This window comes from Sus scrofa, chromosome 14 (genome assembly GCF_054392235.1).
Source record: "Sus scrofa isolate SSC_HxYL_T2T_F1_AM1 chromosome 14, Sscrofa_HxYL_maternal_Yorkshire_Landrace_v2.0, whole genome shotgun sequence".
Classification (NCBI taxonomy): domain Eukaryota; kingdom Metazoa; phylum Chordata; class Mammalia; order Artiodactyla; family Suidae; genus Sus; species Sus scrofa.
In genome coordinates this window covers 14,789,463-14,808,985 of record NC_139396.1, presented here as the reverse complement: position 1 = coordinate 14,808,985, position 19,523 = coordinate 14,789,463, and the positions used below count along the sequence as shown (strand labels likewise).

General features: G+C 48.8%; 1 protein-coding gene across 1 annotated transcript; it reads right to left on the bottom strand.

Moving 5' to 3' along the window:
• Nucleotides 1-1,223: 1,223 nt before the first annotated feature.
• On the bottom strand, nucleotides 1,224-18,153 carry LOC146396333 (putative serine protease 47). The gene is made up of 6 exons (XM_084995474.1): nucleotides 18,004-18,153; nucleotides 13,278-13,425; nucleotides 11,390-11,573; nucleotides 9,923-10,200; nucleotides 7,464-7,624; nucleotides 1,224-1,715 (listed from the first exon to the last, which is right to left on the bottom strand). The coding sequence occupies exons 1-6, from the start codon at nucleotides 18,151-18,153 to the stop codon at nucleotides 1,398-1,400; spliced, it is 1,239 nt and encodes a 412-aa protein (XP_084851600.1). The 3' UTR covers nucleotides 1,224-1,397.
• Between the last annotated feature and the right edge of the window lie 1,370 nt (nucleotides 18,154-19,523).

The following is a 19,523-nucleotide window of genomic DNA, read 5'->3' as shown; positions in this document are numbered from 1 at the left end:
CAAGGAGTAACCCTTTTCTAAATCACAGACATCATATCTTAACGATACAGCTGTTACAATTGTGCAGCCAATGTGCTTTGTTTGAAGGGCATTTTTAAGTGGTGGGTATGGAGCAGTGTGTTCCAGAGGGGATTCGGGCCCTCTGGCTCACAGGTGACCGCTTGCCACACAGGCCAAGTGACGCATCTGTAACCAGGGTGATTTCCCAGGCACTGCCTGCCTTCCTCAGATGGCAGGGATGCAAAGGGTTTGAAAGGGGGCACAGAGCACAGAGCCATCACCTACGGTCCCCTGACCGCCTCTGCCTGGGGGGGAGGAGCTTCCTGCTGTCACAGAAGCTATTGCTAGCACACCAGTCATTGGAGGAGTTCTGGATCCCCAACATTTTCCTACTCAGCAGCAGGCAGGAGAGAGCAAGGATGGTCCACGGATGTAGCTAAGGGTCCTTTTTTTAGGGGAACTTGCTCATTTTCAAGAGGTGCAGGTACAGCATATGGCAGTTCTGAGGCTTGGGGTCAAATCAGAGCTGCAGCTGCAGGCCACAGCCACAGCCACAGCAATGACAGTTCTAAGTCTTGTCTGTGACCTACACCACAGCTCACAGCAACACTGGATCCTTAACTTAGTGAGCGAGGCCAGGGATCAATCATGAACGCTCATGGATACTAGTCAGGTTCATTTCCGCTGCACTACAACGGGAACACCTAGAGGAGAGTTTTTAAAGAAACAGCTAAAATGAGGTCACTAAGGTGGCCCCTAATACAATATGACTGGTGCCCCTATAAAAAGGGGAAATTTAGACCCAGAAACACACAGAGGGATGCTGATGTGAGGGCACAGGCAGAAGATGGGCATCTAGAAGCCAAGGAGAGAGGCCTCAGGGCAAACCAACCATGTGCATATCTTGATCTCAACAGTTACTTGATACATTCTTGTTGTTTAAGCCCCATTGCCCGTGGGATTTGTGATGGCAGCTGGAGCTGACTGATATACTCTCTCTGAAGGCCTGTACACTCCCACCACAGGATGGAGCCTGCAAGTGAAGACACCCTCTCTGTCCCCAGCTGGGCTCCACCAGCATCCTCACCCCTGCCTTCCTCCTGAGACAGCTTCTCTGCCAGGGCCTGTTTCCTTGTCCATGGAGTCAGACAGTGGACCTCAATGGAAGAGGTACTGATGGAGGTCAGGAGGGGCTGTAGGGCCCCAAGGCAGGAGCAGGAGGAGTCTTTCATTTGTTTATTTGGGATTGCAGGCTTGGTTTGTGGGGTGGCCACTGTTGGACGGAAATGCCAAGATGGGGCCATGGAAAGCTGATGGAGCTGGGGGGGGAGGGACCGCAGTTTCCAGAGAAGAGACTGGACTCTGAGGCAGAGACAGTAGCACAGGAGCTTGGCGGGTCAGCACCAGGCCTGCCACGGGACCCGGAGCACAAACAGCAGCAGGGTCCAGGTCTCTGAAGGCACAAAGGCTGTGCCAGGCCCAGGCGAGCCAGCAGCCTGCAGAGACTGGGATGGAACCTGGGTGTGAGGAGGAGGGGCCATGGGCTCAGGGAGGGGTGTGCACTTCTGGATCTCGTCAATCCAATGGGAGAAGTAGCTGACATTGGTGAAGATGCTGGGGTAGGTGGGATGTCGGCAGTCCAAGCCCCAGCTGGCCAGCCCCACCAGAACCCATGAACTGAGGAGGTCACAGACGAGGGGCCCCCCGGAATCGCCCTAGGAAAGAGAGGGGAGTTACTGTGAGCAACTGAGTTAGGTCAGAGGAGTCTCTGCCATCTACGGTCCCTCAGGTGGACTTCTGGGAAGGTCCAAACACCAGCATCCCACAGCAGACCAGCCTGTTTAAGCCATGCAGGGAGGCAATGGCATCATGATTTAGGAAGCTCCTGATTGACCCTCAGGACAATCACAGGTTTCAGTCTATGATCATATGGACGCCTGTGCCCAGAGACAGCCTGGATATCCCTGACAAGGCACTGTCCAAGGAAGAGAAGGGACAGCTACACCCACAGTGCCCAAGAGAGTTGGTCTGGGAGTGGAGCCTGGCCAGCTCAAGCCCCTGCAGACCTCAGCTCTTGCAAGACCCTGGGCTGCACCAGCACACCCCTTACCTGGACCCTCTTCATTTTTCATTCATTTAGTCATTTGGTTTACTTTCAACACCTTGGTTGAGCAATTTCAGAAGATGCCCATACCCTGGCCTGGCGGAGGCAACCTCTATTGCTCAGGGAGTCGGTGGGGGTTAGAAAGAAATCTGCTGGGACTTACTAGAGTTCATGCTCTCAGGGCAGGGCCATCTGGTTGGAAATCTCCTCATGTCATCAGCCAAAGGGAGGGTCTGGTCCTTGTGGCTGGGGGTAGAGGGGCAGGGGCCTTAGTCACGCTTGCTGCTCCTCCACTTACCCATCCAACATGTGCAGCAAGCAGCCAGGAAGCCTCTGCCCTGGGCACAGGGTCTCCTCCTTTGTGGTGCTTTTGTCAATAAGCCAACCAGCCTGCCATTGGCAGATGTGACATGTGGAAACAAGCCATGGGAGGGTCAGGACAGGAAGGAAAGTGCACTTCATCAAGTGGAGGTGAAAGGCTACTCTTCTTGCACTAGGAAACACAAGGTAGAGTTTCCAAGCGGGAAACAACTGAACTTTCTGAAGCAGGAGCACTGGGAGGAGTAAGTGCAGACCAGGGAAGGAGGGGTATGCCAGGTGGGTGGGAGGAAGAGCAGTGACATGTGGGGAGTGAGGAAAGTATATGGGACGAGGGGTCTCAGGGCCTATGGCAGAGGGTAGGATTTGATCCCCATGGAGAACTGTCTAGGTCATGTCTAGTGCCTGGATCAGTCCAGTGCTGTGTGGAGAATGAACCAGCTGGGAGGCAGCTACAGGAGAGATTACTGATGGAGAGGGGCCAGGTGGTAAGAACAGTCAGATTTGGAACAATAGTTTGAAGCTGCCTATAGGACCTGTCAAATCTGAGCCTCTCTGTCATTAACCATGGGGGGAAGTGCAGAGGGATAGAAGCAGGCTGAGCATGGAGCCCTGGGGCCCCAGCATTTAGAGGTGGGAGGGGAGGGGACCAGGCATAGAGCAGAGCATCTGGTGAGTGCCTGGGCCCAGGAAACAGGAGGGAGACTTGCTTAAGTGCCAAGTGAGAGGAGGACTCAGATCCACAGGCGGTTCTGGTGAGACAAGCTATTGGGGATGGTGGCCTTGAGGTTTTGGATAGCAAGCTGGGGACACTCCTAGGTGGAGTGGGTTAGATTCAGGACTGTTGGGAGGAGTCTTTGGGGGAAGGGAGGTAAAGAAACTGAGCAGTAGATGGTGCGCATTTACACAGGAGCCGTGGAAGGGGCGTCAGAGGACATGGAGCAGGAGAGACTCTGGCCATGGCAGGGATGGAACTTGAGGCTGAGGAGAGAGGGAAGACGCTGGGATAGACGGTGTGTAGGGTTGTCAGGACGAATGACTCTAGTCTGATTGGCTGCTTTTGGGGTTCTCAGTGAAACAAGCAAGATCTCCAGCTGAGAGGGCGGGGTGGGGGAAGTGGCAGGTTGAAGGGGAGCGAAGGGTACATGGTGTGGCTGGCCAAAAACAACCCTCAGAGATGCCCATCCTCATCCCTGGAACCTGTGGCTATTAGCTCATGTGGCAAAGGGGACTCTGCAGCAGTGATGGAGTTGAGGATCTTGAGCTAAGAAGGTTTTCCTGGATTCTCTGGGTGGTCCAATGTAATCAAGATCCTCATAAGGAAAGAGAGACGCAGGAGGTCAGAGTCAGAGCAGAAGATGTGATGGAAGCAGAGGCAGAGGTGTTGCACTTTGAGGACGGAAATGCTGTGAGCCAGGGAATGAGGGTGGCCTCTAAAAAGCTGGGAAAACCAAGAAAACATTCTCCCCTAGGAAAGCCTCCTGAAGGAACCCACCTGGCCAACACCTTGATGTTAGACTTTTGACCTCCAGAAATATAAGATAAATTTCCGTGGGTTTAGCCATTCACTTGGAGGGGATTTGTCACAGCAGCTCCAAGTAAGGCACCTTCTTGGGAACGTGCCATCATTACTTCAGCCCTTCCCCTCTGTGGTCCCCACCTGGGGTAGCCTCAGCCCTCTGCACGGTGGACCCCCTCCCAGCTGTGTGAGGCCAGTGGAAGGCCTTTCCCTGTTCACTGCAGCCCTCAGGGATTCACACAGGGGACCCATGCAGTTGCGGAAATGATGACGGATTCTGAGTCAGGCTCCAATAGCCTCCTGACCCCTGGAGAGCTCTCAGAAGGCAGGAGAGAGCCTCCTCTGGGACCATCTGTTCTGCTGCATCCACTTTTCTAGGGCAGATGTCGGTACAGCTCTCATAGCCTCAGGGGGCGCCCGTTGAGAGGTGGTGATGCGACTACACCAATAAATTTCCTCCAAGGTTAACTGCACTACCTGACTTTTCATTATTGTTTCTATATTCTTTAAGGTGGACTCTGGAGGTCTTTAAAAAATTGAGATGTTCCCATTGTGGTTCAGCAGGTTAAGAGCCTGACTAGTACAAATGAGGATGCAGGTTCAATCCCTGGCCTTGCCTAGTGGGTTAAGGATCTGGCATTGCCACAAGCTGTGACATAGGTCCTAGAAGTGGTTCAGATCTGGCATTGCTGTGGCTGTGGCAAGGGCTGGAAACTGCAGCTTCCATTCAACCCCTAGCCTGGGAACTTCCATATGCTGCAGGTAGGGCAGGAATAAAAGAAAGGAAGGAAAAGGAAGGAAGAAAGAAAGGAAGGGAAGAAGGGAGAAACCCCAAATCTAAGGTATCACATGAAACGTGAGCTACAGTTTGCACTACTGTAGATACAAAGCAAACCTTGCGTGTGCACTCTTGCATGTGTATGCATGTGCATGCATGTGTGTGTGTGTGTGTGTGTGTGTGTGTGTGTGTGTGTGTGTCTGTGTGTCTGTGTTGGGCAGGGCCAGAGCAGTGAATTCCACCTTCAGCAAGACGTTGGGCCTAAGCCAGGTACAATCCAGAGAGAGGGAGGCAAACCAGGTCAGGAGACTGGAAGCCAAAACTTGTTAAGTACCTACTGAATGCCAGGCACAGTGCTGCATTTCTATAGGAACCTTCTTCAGTGGAGGCCATGAGCAATTCCATTTCATGGGTGAGGAGACTTAGCTAAGGCCACAATCCCAGTCAATGGAACCAGGTCTGTCTTGCCCCACAGTCTGAGCATTGAGTGCCTTGGCAGGCTCTCTCTCCTCAGACCTGTTTCTGGACCCCCTGTGCAGAGGGAGGGGCCCTTGTGGGGAGAGGTGGGAGCCCCAGGTTGGAGGGTGGGGTCCAGAGCAGGTGACATGGCAGAAGATGAATCTAGGTGGAATCTCTCAGTCAGGCGGTGGTAGGTGAAAGGGGAGGCAGGAGGGGGGTCATTTGCTGGGACTCCCGAGTGTCCAGCTCAGGAGAGAAACCAGAGGAAGGGTGGGGTCGAGGGGCACTACGAATATCCAGCAGGTGAGCAGACACAAGGCTCTGGCCTTGAGCTCCACTGGCATAATTCCTGCAGGAGAAGGGAGGTGGACAAGGCTCTAAGGGATGTCCATGGTGACAGCCGGATGTGGACTGGGCAGGGTGGGGGCTGAACACTTGTTCCACTTCTGGGTGGAGCTGGCTCTGTGAGGAGGCCAGACCAGGCCAGGCAGCTACAAATCTATACTACTGTTTAAGAACTGGGAACCAAGAAATATGGGTCTGCCTTCTACCAGCAGCTCACTGGCCTGCCATGAAGATAGCTATCCATGTGGCCTTCTCATGGGCTAGGCCAAAGTCACAATCCCAGTCATCTTGTCCCTCCTGTGTGCATCTCCTGGGGTGCCAAGGCATAGTGCCACAAACTGGGTAACTATAAAAACAATGCAAATGTATCCTCTCACGGTTCTGGAAGCTGGAAGGCTGAAAGCAAGTGTCTCTGTGTCTAGCCCTCTTCACACAAGTCATTGGTACAGGGCCCACTTGAAATTTACAATGGTCACATCTCAAGATCCTTAACTAATCACAGCTGCAAAGACTTATTTCCAGAGAAGGTCACATCCTGAGATTCCAAATGGATACAAACTTAGGGGACACTATCCAACCCCCTACACCACCCTTTCAACAATCCCATGAAGGAGGCCTCAGACTCCTACACCGTGAATAAGACACAGGCTCAGATGGTGAAAAGACCACCCAAGGGCAGAGCAGTGCCTCTAACTCCAGAACCCTCACCCTCTGCCCTCCACTCCACGATGCCATCTGTGTAAGAGCTTGGCACCCAATGCCAGCTCAGGGTGCTGGGCCCTGAGGGGATGTGGTGAAGGCCTGGAGGCCAGGTGAAGCTTGGAGTCAGAACACGCAGGCCCTCCTTATTTTATGGGAGTGCTTTCCCTCTTTGGGCCTGTTTGCCCACTTCTAAAATAGGACACTACAGAGAGTGGATAGACATCTTCACAATTCAACAGTACACTCATGTCTGGAATGTACATAATAGACACATGTACCAAGAGCCCCTAAAGAAAAAGACACAGGGGGAAAAAAACGGAAGGTAAATTAGGAAGAAGATATTCAACGGCAATAAACGTACGGAAGTATATTTCATCCGTCATCAGGAAAATGCAAACCACAATAAATCATCACCATTAGGAAGGATGGAAAGCGCCAAGTGTTGGTGAGCTTGTAAACTCTCAGCCACTGCTGGAATGTGTGGAACTGGTGCAACCCCTCCGGAGATGTTTGGTAACATCTGCCAAAGCTGAACATGCAGATAGCTTTTAATCTAACAGTTCTCCTCAGCGGCTTCTGTGAAATCAAATAGAAAACCTCTGGAAGTGAAATGAAATGAAAAACTTGGAAGCTACTAAAATATCCATCGAGAGCAGAACTGCCCATCGAATTCAATTCACACGATAGTGTCTTGCAGGGCAATGAGGCTGAACAAACTATACCTACGTGTGACAGTGTGGATGGACCTCACAAACATAATGTTAAGACGTGAAAATCTGACAACTGGAAATAAGTTCTACTTATGGAAAATTCAGAATCTAATATAAAGTGTTAAGGTGAAGATGAGAGTTTCCATTGAGTGTTGGTGACAAGAAGGGGAGAGGAGTGTTGGCCACCTGGGGTGTAGCACTGTGAAAGTTCATGCAACTACACACGTAGGGAAAGAGTATGAATGCCTTCTTCTGTATGTATATTTCAATAAGGGTTTTAAAATATGCCTCGAAAATAGATGCTGCTGGAGTGTCCTGCCAGTAGTAGATGTCCTCCTGTGCAATGGGCTGAGGAAGGGGCTAGCCTGGGGGACACTACCAAGAGATAGAGCCTGGGAACATAGGTAGAGGGATGAAACAGAAGGTACCAGGGGTCTCCACAAAGAGAGTGGAGGCAACACAGCCTCCCACCATGGAAACTGAGGCCATGAGAACAGGCCAGGGAAGAAGGGAAATGACCTCACTCACATGGCAGATGGCCTTTCCTGTAGAGAAGTCCCCAACACACAGCATCTCCTCATACACGGAGAAGTTCTTGCTGAGCCTGTGTCCATATACCAGATTACAGAACTGGTTCTCAATGAGGCCCACCTTAGCCTCCTGGAGATGGAAGGGTGTGGGCAGAGGCGCTGTGAGGATAAGAAGGAAGTCAGTGAAGTTTGCTAGAGCTTAGCTACAGGCTCTTCTGCCTTACTGCTCACCACCACCCCTGAATCATAGGGTTTTCTCAGCAAAGCTGAGCTTTCAGCTCTCTATCAGTCTTCTACCTATGCCTAATAAGGCCTCCCCTGTTTCTCAAACGTTTCCAAACTCATCCTATTCCCACCACCTCTCTCATAGCAATAGACCACACCACTCGTAGTCCATAAAGAAAAAAGGCAAATCCTACCAATGCATGCCAATCACTGATGCTTAGCAACCATTCAGCAACCCAGGCAAATCCTACCAATGCATGCCAATCACTGATGCTTAGCAACCATTCACCAACCCACCTACCCTCTCACAAACCATCCTTTCCACTTCCACTTGTCAATCATTACCTTTCCTTCCCTCCACTAATTCCTCCGTCCATCATCTACCCATCTTGTCTCATGCCCCATTCATCCACTCAGCCTTCCATCTATCTGCTGGCCTATCCATCTTTGGATCTATCTCCCCATTCTCCCTCCATCAATCAATATATCCACTCTCTCCATCCCTCTTCCCACCCACTCAACCATCTTCCCCTCCAGGCACTCATCTTCCCTCCTATCCATCCCCCATCCATCCTCTCATTCAATCACTCATTTATTCATCTGTCTTCAGGTTAGCTATTGTTTAGACACTAGTGATAGAGGGGAACATTTTTAGTTGGGGAAACAGGGTAAGTGAAGTAAATAAGTAGGATTATTTAGCTCTGAGAAGTGTGGTAAGGAAATACAACAGGGAAATGTGACATTATGCATTGCCTGTTTTAGGTTTCACATCAAGGAAAACTCTTCAGAGGAGGAGCTGAGTTGTATATCAAAGAAATGAGTCACCCAGATTAGCAGGGAGAGCCTGTGAGGCTGGGGAAACAGCCAAGGTAAAGGTCCTGAGGTGGGGACAGCCTCAGGATATTCAAGGCAGGAAGGGGCCTGGTGGCTGGGATGGCGTGGGTGAGGGTGCAGTAGGAGCTGAGCAGAGAGGAATGGGGGCCAACATTGCACAGGGCCTGAGAGCCAAGGTGGGACATTTGGACAGTTTTCTAAGCATAAATGAGAAGGCACTGAGGAGAAAGAGCAGGGAACTGGCACAACACCTGCTTCAAAGCAAACACTCAGGCAGTTATGTGGAGACTAAAGTAGGGCACACAGGGTGGGAGCTAGCAGACCAGTCTGGAGGTCCATGCAAGAACGGGTGGTCTACAGGACCAGGGTGGCAGCATTGCCACCTACCCCGCTGCCAGGCCCTGGGGCATAGGCTGGGATATTAAAACAAGAAAGACAGAGTCCCTGTCCTCAAGGAAGAACCAGACTGTGCGTGTGTGTGTGTGTGTGTGTATGTGACAATGCTGGGGACCTGGTTGTCTGTCCTGTGGTTGGGGATTGTTACTGATACACTATTGAGAAGGGCCAGCAATGCTGGCACATCCCACCCAGTGAAGACAAGTTCTGATCAAAATGCCTCTCCTGATCTCCTATCCTGAGAAACACCTACCAAATTACAACCTTACAAATAATTGCAAATACACATTCTTTTCCCCCTAACTCTGCCACATAAGCTTGTGCCAAACCATAAACACTCTTTTCTTTAATAAAGACTCTTACTCATGAGTTTTTGCCTGCATTTCTCCCCTTTCAATCTCAGAAAAACACAAACTTTTTCTGTTACTCAGTTCACCTAATACACCCACAAAGTAGACAGCTGACCTGGGTTGGGAGAAGAGCAAAGTGAGGTTCAAAGAGTGAAACACTCAAGTTGTAGTCATTCTAACTTGACCTTGGAGGCTCACAGGTCAGAAGTCATAAATATGTTTTCTTTCCATTTTTCCTAAGTGCCTCCAATGGGAAATCTTGGTTCCTCAGTGGCCTAGAAGGGGCCAGGCCCCAAGCATGACCTCTGAGTTGAATCAAGCCATCTTAGATCTATAGCTGATTAAAGCCTTGAAATCAAGAAGCTGACAGGTTCCAAGAACCTGAGTTCTTAACATCCAACAGTCAAAGATTCCCAGATTTTCAGAGCTTTGCACTTAGGGAACACTGAATTTTAGAATCACACACTTTCAGAACTAGAACCAGAATGGTTCAGTCCTCTGGAAATGAGGCACAGTGGACCAAGGTCCAGCGGTTGTTTTGCCTGGGCACCCCTACTTCCCTCCTCCCCTCCTCTGTCCTCCTTCCCTTCTTCCTCCTCCCTGCTTCCCCCTTATCTGCCCTCCCATCCCAGCCTCTCCCCTACCCCCTCACTTTCCTCGTTGAGCATCCCCCAGCCAGTTATCCAGCAGGATGCATTATTAAGCAGCTGCAAGCCAGGGGCTGGGAGGCAGGCAGGGATGATGTAGGAAGTGAAGTTCACAGGAAAGAGCAGCTGCAACATGGCTATGTCACTTCCGAAGGGATGAAGCTTCTCAAAGTCTGGGTGCATGACAATCCGGCTCACGGGCATCTCCAGGGTGTGCTGAGTGTGTTCAAACAGCTGCGTGCTTCCTAACAGGACCCGGTAGTTCTCTGGAGCATGGGATTTTCTGGAGGAGGAAGAGCATGCTGTCACCATCATCCCTGAGTGTGGGCTAGGTCTCTTCCCCTGCATATTCATCTAACTGCTGACATCCACCTGGACCCCTGCACCCCCCCATGGTGCCAGCCTTGGTCTCTGCATTCCTAAAGTTCAGGAGCACTTCTTTCTTGAGACTGATATTCTACTTACAACCTCAGACATATGGTTTCTCCACCATATCCAAGAATCAGAGGAGCATTGAATCCTTGTGCTGGAAAGGTCTTTGCTGGGCTCATCAAATGAAGGCCCTTGGAGTGTTTACAGGAGATGTTCTGGATTGATCCCAGCTCTACTTTTACCTTCCCAAGGCTCCTACAACCCACCTTATGGCCCCACAATTTTCCTGACCCCTCCCTTCTTTAACCACCCTCCTGCCCAATAGCTGTTTCTCTGCTCAGTTAGAAGCACTTGCCAAAGATCTGTAAGGTAAAAGAGCAACTGAGTGTAGGAAACAGAACCTTGCATTTGCCCTGAACACAGCTGCTCCCGTAGAGTAGGTGCTGATCAGATTCTGAGCTCCCAAAGCTCCAGCTCCCAGACCTGGGCTGTGATGTTCCACCTCCCTGGGGATGCCTCCTCATCTGTTCACAAGCTGGTCACTGAGCAGACCCAGGAGGGCCAGGTGTGTCAGACTCCTGAGCAGCCACATCACTCTCCCAGGGTGCCCCATCTCCCACCCGCACAGCCTGGCACCACATCTCCCACATGCACACTAGTGACCATGATTCCTCCTGGGCACACAGTTTTGCAAGAGTAAAAAGTAGAGCCATTCAGCTGCTTGCCAGACATGAGGTCCCATGTCCCTGCCTAGACTCAGAAACCTGGAAATGTGGGGACCTTGAGAAACTGTGATCTGAGATTGGTCCACACTGCATGGCAGCCAGAATGGACACTGCTACTCTTCTGGGGCACATCTGTATTGGGAGACAGGCCCAGGGGCTGAGGACAGAGTCTGGGGAGGGTCTGGGAAAGGGAGCCAGGAGGACAGTCCAGGTAGAATGTACACAGGTCAAAGGCAGGAATGACATGGACCTGTGGGCCACAGACAGCCCCAGAGGAAAGCCCAGAGGAGCCGGGGTGGGACACCCTCACTCCTCATCCCCTCCATCTCCTCCCCTGCCAGTGCCTCTGCTGGCACCCTAGGAAAGAGGACTCACTTGAGAAAGCAGTGGGCAGCAGAAACCAGCCAGCGGGAGTTGATGAGGACAGATCCACAGACATGCAAGCCCTGGTACATCAGGCTGGCCTGCCATGGCCACTGGCCAGCCACCACATCCTGACCACCAGAGATCCGCCACATCACCTTGGGTTTCCCGCACGCTGTGGAGACTCCCCTGCCACCTACAATAGAGACATGGGTGAGACCCCAAATGCCACTACCAGGGAGGCCCCCTCCACTTCACAGATGGGAAAACCAAGGGCAAGTGTCCAGTGGCCTGGCCAAAAGGACACGGCTGCCTGGACTCTGCCTTTACCAGCTGCCACTGAGAATTTGACAGCAGAGCACAATGGAGCAGGCTTTCTGAGCATGAAGGCCCAGGGCTGTGGTGAGATGCCAAGGGTGACCAAAGGTGGCAACAGCTCATGGCAGCATATCCGCTGAGCTGGACATCACTGAGGCAGTCTGCCAAGGGCTGGCCATGTGCCAGGCCTTATTTCCCTGAACTAACACACCACAACAACTCAAGGTCTCCGAAGTTGCCAACATTATGCACTCAAATCATAGCTTCTAAGGGCCGGTGCCCCTCCACTTTGCCCCAGTATCTTAGAGAAGCAGATCTGCAGGCAGGAGTCTGTGGTGATGTGTGACCGTGTAACTTAGCAGGACCCCATGAGGCCCTCCCCTAATAGACCCCCACCCATGTCCTCTGCCTGCCTTTTGTCTGTAGAAAACTTTAGTCACAGAGTACATTTACCTGGAGAAGTGGAAAAGTGCAGGAAGAAAGGAAAATAGTCAAGCAAAGCAAAATAATATTTTAACGATTAAACAGAGTAAGAATATTTAGCTCCTCCTCAAGGACTACAGATAATATTCTGAGCCATGTCCTTGGAAATGTTTTGCAGATACTGAAACCCCACCAGGTGGAAGAAGTTACCTATATACTGCACACAAGCACATAGACCCAAACAAGGTGGAACCAGAAGGTGGATGAGGTTGACTCCCAAGTACCTCACCACCCACCAATCCGAAGAAAGTCTACAAGCTGATCAAGCCCTGCTCTTTGAACCTCACTCAGCCCTCGAGGTGGGGGCACACAGCCTTGAGGCTGTTACCCCACTGTGGCCCCCTCTGCCTGGCAAAGCAATAAAGCTGTTCTTTTCTACTTCACCCACAACTCTGTCTCTGAGATTCAATTCAGAGCATGTCCACAGAGACTGAGCTTCAGCATCAACCTGGGGAAAGTCACTCCCTCCCTGCCTCTGACTCAGGATTCTCCATTTATAAATAAGAGGGGTGGGCGTTCCCTGGTGGTCTAGTGGTTAGGACTTGGTGCTTTCACCACTACGGCCAGGGTTCAATGCCTGGTCCAGGAACTGGGAATCCCACATTAAGCTGCAGCCAGCAGCGGAAAAAAGAAATTAACTGATTAAAAAACACTCTATGCAGTGGCCAAAAAATTAAATAAATAAGAGGGAGTGGGCTAATGAAGACAGCCATGGTTCTAGGACCCACACCTGAGGGCAGGGGTGAGGCCAGGGCCCTTAGAGCAGGCATCCTGCTCTAGGGCCTGGGCCCCAGGGACTCAGGGCTCCTCACTCAGCAGTCCTGGGCTTTCCTCCACCCAGCCTCAGGCTGGACCCTGCCAGTGCCCACTTGCACAGCCCCACAAGGGTCCTGGGGCAGTTTCCATCCCAGAGGCCCCTCAGTAGGGGTCCTGTGACCCACCTGTGTTAAGGTGGTCTCTGGGCTGCCTGGTTAGATGGACCTGACCGCAAACAAAAGAAGAGGTTCAGTGACCCTGGGCACCAAGCCCTGGTCACAGTCAAGCCCCCTCAGGCCCTGCAGGCCCACCTTCTCAGCCCCACACAGAGGCCCCCACGCACCTGTGGCTGCCCAGGCCAATGGCTGTGCTTCCGGAGTCAGAGGCCCACCCTCCACCACTCGCACGGCTGCAGGAGCTGGGCCGGGGTCGGCGCAGGACCCTCGCAGGTTTAGGGTGGTGGTGGGCGACCATGGCGGCAGCAGCACCAGCTGCAGCCAGAGGAGGCCCGCAGGCTGGCTTCCTACTTGCGGAAGCCTCGCCTCTGAGACCATTGTCAGTGTTGTGGACCTGGGCCTGAACCGGGCCTGACTCAGCCCTGGGCCTGGACCCTGCCCCCGCCCTGGCCAAGGCTTTGACCCCGCCCCCACCGCGCCTTGACCCCGCCCCAACCCAGCCTTGATCCCACGTGACCTTCCTATTAACTTTTTTTTTTGTCTTTTCGCCATTTCTAGGGCCGCTCCCGTGGCATATGGAGGTTCCCAGGCTAGGGGTCCAATTGGACCTGTAGCCGCTGGCCTACACCAGAGCCACAGCAATGCGGGATCCGAGCCGCGTCCGCGACCTACACCACGGCTCACGCTACACCGGGTCCTTAACCCACTGAGCAAGGCCAAGGATGGAACCCGCAGCCTCATGATTCTCAGTCGGATTCATTAACCATGAGCCACACCGGAAACTCCCCTATTAACTTTTAAAATAATTCCATTGAAAAATTATTTCTATACCATGAAGTTCACGTATCACAAGCGACGTTTCAATGATTTCCAGTACATTTTTCTTCATTCATTTGTTTATGTTTGTATTTAAATCAAACTTCTATTTTGGGAGAGTTTTAGATGTATGAGTAAGTTGCAAAATAATACAAAGACTTTGCGTATCCCCCTACCCAATTTCCCCTCTTGTTAAGGGTGTAGGTTGCAGACACGGCTCGGATCCCACGTTGCTGTGGCTCTGGCGTAGGCCAGCGGCTACAGCTCCGATTTAACCCCTAGCCTGCGAACCTCCATATGCCGCGGGAGTGGCCCAAGAAATAGCAACAACAACAACAAGAACAAAAGACAAAAAAAAAAGAAAAAACTCAATCCATTAGCTCTCTTTTTTCAGTTTTTTTAAAGTTTAAGGCATAGAGCTTAATGATTTCACTTACATACAATCATAAAATGATCATCACAATAAATTTAGTGAACATCTATCACTCATATAGATACAAAATTAAAGAAATAGAAAAAAAATCACTCATAAATTGTTGAGTGCCTCTTCAGGCAATCTATGAATTGGTTTTCAGAGTCAGAGCACCAAGGTTTGACTTGATGTTTCCTTTCACTTCTTTATCCATCAACCCAATTTTTTGTCCCTCAACCCACTCTGCTTCCTATCTGGCTCTTAACTTACTTCAACAGAGGCTAGACTTTCTGAACAAAATTCACAATTTATCATCTGATAAACACTTCTGTAGTGATGGTGCCATGGAACAAAGTATTTGAAATTAGGATCTTCTCAGCAGATCCAATATGTTCATGGCTGTAGGTATATAATTCCTAGTGAAGAAGTCCTTGTGCTCCAACCAATATCCAGCAGGACCAGCCTAATATTCCTTTGTTCTGGAGAGCCCCAGTGTGTCAAAAACGTGGTTGTGCAGCCCACAAGTCCAAGACCAGAAATTATTATTGTTAAATATTTAACTTTTTCCCTGTAAATAATTTAATATTTTAAACTAATAATACCTTCTCATGGATCACAATCCAATTGTGCAAAATGGAATATGCAGTGTTGAGTCATGCGTCCTCCCACCTCTTTCCCCTGTCCACCCAGTCCTCTTTCCCACAGGGAAGTAGTGTTTATTTAAATCCTTCCATAGATGTGTTATGCAAAGAATTTAGAATGCAATATATTTGCATTTTTTAAAATGCAGGGTTTTCTTTGATTCAAACTTAATATATTTTCAATACATTTGCAGATGTTTACAATGACTCTCTTCTTACATTAACGAGATTCCTTTCTAGATGGGAGTAGACTTCCAGAACAAGAATTTCTACACCCCTTAAAATCAAAAGTTTTGGAAAGAATAAAATGGTCAGGTGTATTTAATTAAAATAGTAAGTACCCAAATGAATTAGAACTTCAGGTAAACAATATGTTGTGTTTTAGTATAATCATTTCCCATTCAATATTTTGGACATAGTTTTACTGAACATTTTTTCATTTTTATCTGAAATTTATTATTAAACTTAGATCTCGTACTTTATCTGGCAACTCTTCAAAAAAAAGTATAGCACAGTAAACTAAATATTTAATTACTCATTGTAAGAATCCTTAACTGGATTAAAGATTCTTGAATGTGCCACTTGGCTCCAATAGAAGACACCCTAGTTGTGCACACACACACACACACACACACACACACACACACACACACACACCTTCAGCCTCTTTTGATGATATGGGATTTGGAAGAGCTATCATTCAGCACTGGGTTTATGTGTCAAAATGAAAGAGTATTTGTGTTTCATAGAAGAAGATTGGTAGGAAATTGGTCAAGGGAGATGAGAGGTGAAGACTTCAGAGGATTCCAAGCAAATCTCTTGAATTTCAAGCTTTACTGTCTGCTAAATGTTTCTTGCTCCTTGCAAAAAAAAAAAAAAAGTTGCATGCAAAATGGTGGCTATTGAAGAAAGGCATTGAATTTTGAAGCCAGGCCCAGGTTCTTTCCTCTTCTTTCTAGCAGTTGTGTAGGAAAGGCATTTCTAAACTCCTGACCAATTTACTTGTGATTTCTAAGGGTTTTTTTTTTCTAAATTTGAAAATGGTATATATTTGGTACTTTCAGAGAGTGTTTTCTTGGCCACTTGAAGGGAGTGACTTACACAGTGTTTATCCATTTTAATATTTCCAAGGCATTTAGTGGTCTGCAGTACGGAACTGTCTTCTTACAGGTACTTCCTCTCTCTCTCTCTCTCTCTCTCTCTCTCTCTCTCTCTCTCTCTCTCTCTCTCTTCTTTTAGGGCTGCAACCTAAGCATATGGAAGTTCCCAGGCTAAGGGTTGAATCATTGGAGCTGCAGATGCTGGCCCATGCCACAGGCACAGCAAAACAATGCTGGATCTAAGCCACATCTGCGATCTACACCATAGCTTGGGGCAACACTGGATCCTTAACCCACTGAGAGAGGCCAGGGATTGAACCCAAGTCTTCGTGGATACTAGTCAGGTTCGTAACTTCTGAGCCACAATGAGAACTGCAACACTCCTCTCTTTCATTCTCTTTGGTAACTATTCTGTGTACTCTACCTTGACCTTAGCTGAGAAGATGAGGTGAGAGCAATTCAAGGCAAATCATGGTGAACTTTAAAAAAAAACAAACTAAGTGTTGAGAAAATACACAGTTTGGAGACATTTCTCATGGCTTGAGCATTTATCATGGAAAACTTTAAATTATTAACCAATAGCTTCATATTAGGGGAATAGTGTGGCAAAATAATGTACCCTGGCACTCCAGAAAGGCAGGTTTCCTTGTTGCTTCCTCCTCTTGTCTAGTCAGTCAGTAGTTAATAAACGATTCTCACTCATGGCTCTGACACAGAATTTCAATGAGTCTTCTCTGGACTACTGACATAAAAACCTGCAAAAACTTGTGAAAAATTATCCAGTTCCAATTCTATAATCACTTTTGTGCTATATCAAAATCCTAGACCACAGATATAATCAAATTAGTCCAGATGTAACTTGGGGAGACAGACAACAGAAGGGCATAGATAAAACTCCTTTGGACAATGATGTCTGACTATTCCTGCAAGAAACTGGGGGTGTGGTATTGACTGCTGAGAAAAAAAAAATCTGTATATGGATCACAGACCTCCGAAAACACATGATATTCTACACAAGCATGGAATATTAGCGGTATGGTGAGATACAATGTTTGTGTCTTGTAGAATGTTCAGTCTCTGAGCTTAGAGCCTTTGGTGGTGTTAGATGTGAGGGATCTTCAGAGGTATTCTATGCAGTAGAAATGAATGACCAGTGAAAGAATCTGATGATTGAAATTTCTTTGGCAAGTATAACAAACTCAAGTCAGTACGTTGATTCCACTACTATTTTTTTTTTCCAACTGAAATTGTGTAATATATTCCTGAAAAGTAGGAGGGGAGAATAAAATTTGGGAATGCTATGTCAACTGGAATTGACCCAAACTGTCAAAACTTGCTCAAAGTTACAACAAAAACCCTGCAAAGGCAACATCTATGAATCCACATCTATTGAAGAACCCCCACGTATTTAAAAAAAACTCACTAAGTAAAAATATTATAGCAGAATCAATTCATTTGGAAAAACTCTAGGAATGGAGGAGCCAAGAGACAGTAGCTCTTAGGGTGTTTCTCAGGTCTAAAATTCTTCACTAGAATTGTTCTTTAATGGAACTATCAGGCTTGCTAGGAAAAAGCATCTACTATTTCTGGGGAGAAAAAAACTAAGGAAACCCAAGAAACTGCAGCCCAAAGGGCGTGAAAGCACTTGCCCCAGTTTGAAGATACTGTGCTTAGGCTGGTGCTCTCCAAAACTCTTTCACAAGGGTCATATCTAAATGAATGGATTTCACGTTTGCAACTTTAAAATCCCAGGGGCTCATCTCACAACCCCTAGTTTTAAGAAGAGAGGACCACAAAAGTTCTGAGAAGACCTTGCCATAAAATCTTCCCAGGGGATCCCAATCCTCCGTTGCTTTCCTCTTTCATAGCAACCTCCAAGGACAGCTCCGCAAGGCCCCACCCCTGCACGCATGTGCACACCCACTAGGGGCGGGGCTCCCCGCATGCGCACCACTGTCCTCCAGCTGCTCAGAGCATCTGTTGAGGCCTGACCACTTGGGAAGCCAGTAACACACGTGCCAGCGTGGAGGGTGGGGTTCCAACGGTCATCCCGGCTGGGGGCGGGGCCAATCATGGCAGCATTTAGAATCAATTATTTGAAGGCAGAAGTAAGGAAAAGGGACTTTTCACCTCTTGGGTGTCCTGCTGTGCACTCTGAGTCACTCTGTGGGTTATTTGTGGCCTTGTCCCAGTGAGTTCACCACCGCCCTGTGCCCCTCCCCCACCACCACCAACTGGAGCTCGGTGTCCTTGCAGTGTTTACACCAGGGTTGTTGGCACCACTGTGGAGCAGGTTGCATGAAGGCTTCAGTGATTTCCGGCCCTACCATGAGGCAGGTGAATAAAATGTGTGAATGATTAAACGGGTGCCAGTCTAGTGTTTGCATTCTAAAGCATATGAAAGCTAGAAGGAAGGTTTTCCAGTTTGAGAATGCTCATCCAGTTCACAAGAAATAGCTCAGGACACTGGAAATTGAGTGGAAAATGAATAAAGATCTATTGTACATCCTCATAGTTTCACCAGTGTCTTCCATTTTAACATAAAAATGTCAATCAACACATGTTCAAACTGCATATTATTGTCAGTGATGGAGGCAACTTTGCTGAATCTAACAATAAGCATTGATTTGTAGTCTAATACTCTCAAGAAATGACAGAATTGGAGTTTCCTCCTGGCTCAGCTTGTTAAGGGTCCATGGTTGTCACTACTGTAGCTTTGGTTACAGTTGTGACAGGCTGTTCATTCTCTGGCCATAGACATGCTTTGGACTGGCCATGCCACCAAAAATCAAAAACAAAAACAGATATCCTAGCATATATTGGCAAGTGATGCAAGAGTTCAATAACAATCAAGAAATACATTAGGTAAGAATCAACTGGGTAGGAGACAGAAATAAGATGGCTGAATAGAAGGACTGGAGATCAATTTCTCTCCTAAAAACAATAAAATTTACAACCAAATGCTGAGCAATTTTCAACCAAATGGACCAGAAACTTTCAAAAAGATATCCTATTCCAGAAGACAAAGAGGAGGACACATCAAGAGGTGGTGGGTTGATTACAGGATATATGCAACCCCATACCTCCCAGTGGGAAGATCCACAGACAGGAAAGTAACTGGTTCACAGAGACTCACCTACAAGAGTGAGAGTTCTGAGCCCCACATCAAACTCCCATGCCTGGGGATCTGGCACTGGGAGAAAGAGCCCCTGGAGCATCTGGCATTGAAGGCCAGGGGGCTTGTGCACAGGAGCTCCATGGGACTGGGGGAAATGGAGACCCCATTCTTAAAAGGCACACCCAGACTTTCTCATGCACTGGGTCCCAGGGCAAAGCAAAGTCTCTATAGTAATCTGGGTCAAACATGACTGCAGTTCTTGGAGGACCTCCTGGGAAAACAGGGTTGAATGTGGTTCATTTTGGGGGAAGGGCATTGGAAGCAAA

Coding starts and splice junctions, on each gene's coding strand:
- LOC146396333 (XM_084995474.1), bottom strand. CDS start 18,153: ATGATTGGCCCCGCCCCCAGCCGGGATGACCGTTGGAACCCCACCCTC. Junction 13,426..18,003: donor TGCGGGGAGCCCCGCCCCTA/GTGGGTGTGCAC, acceptor CTCTGGCTGCAG/CTGGTGCTGCTGCCGCCATG. Junction 7,625..9,922: donor GGGGATGCTCAACGAGGAAA/GTGAGGGGGTAG, acceptor TTATCCTCACAG/CGCCTCTGCCCACACCCTTC.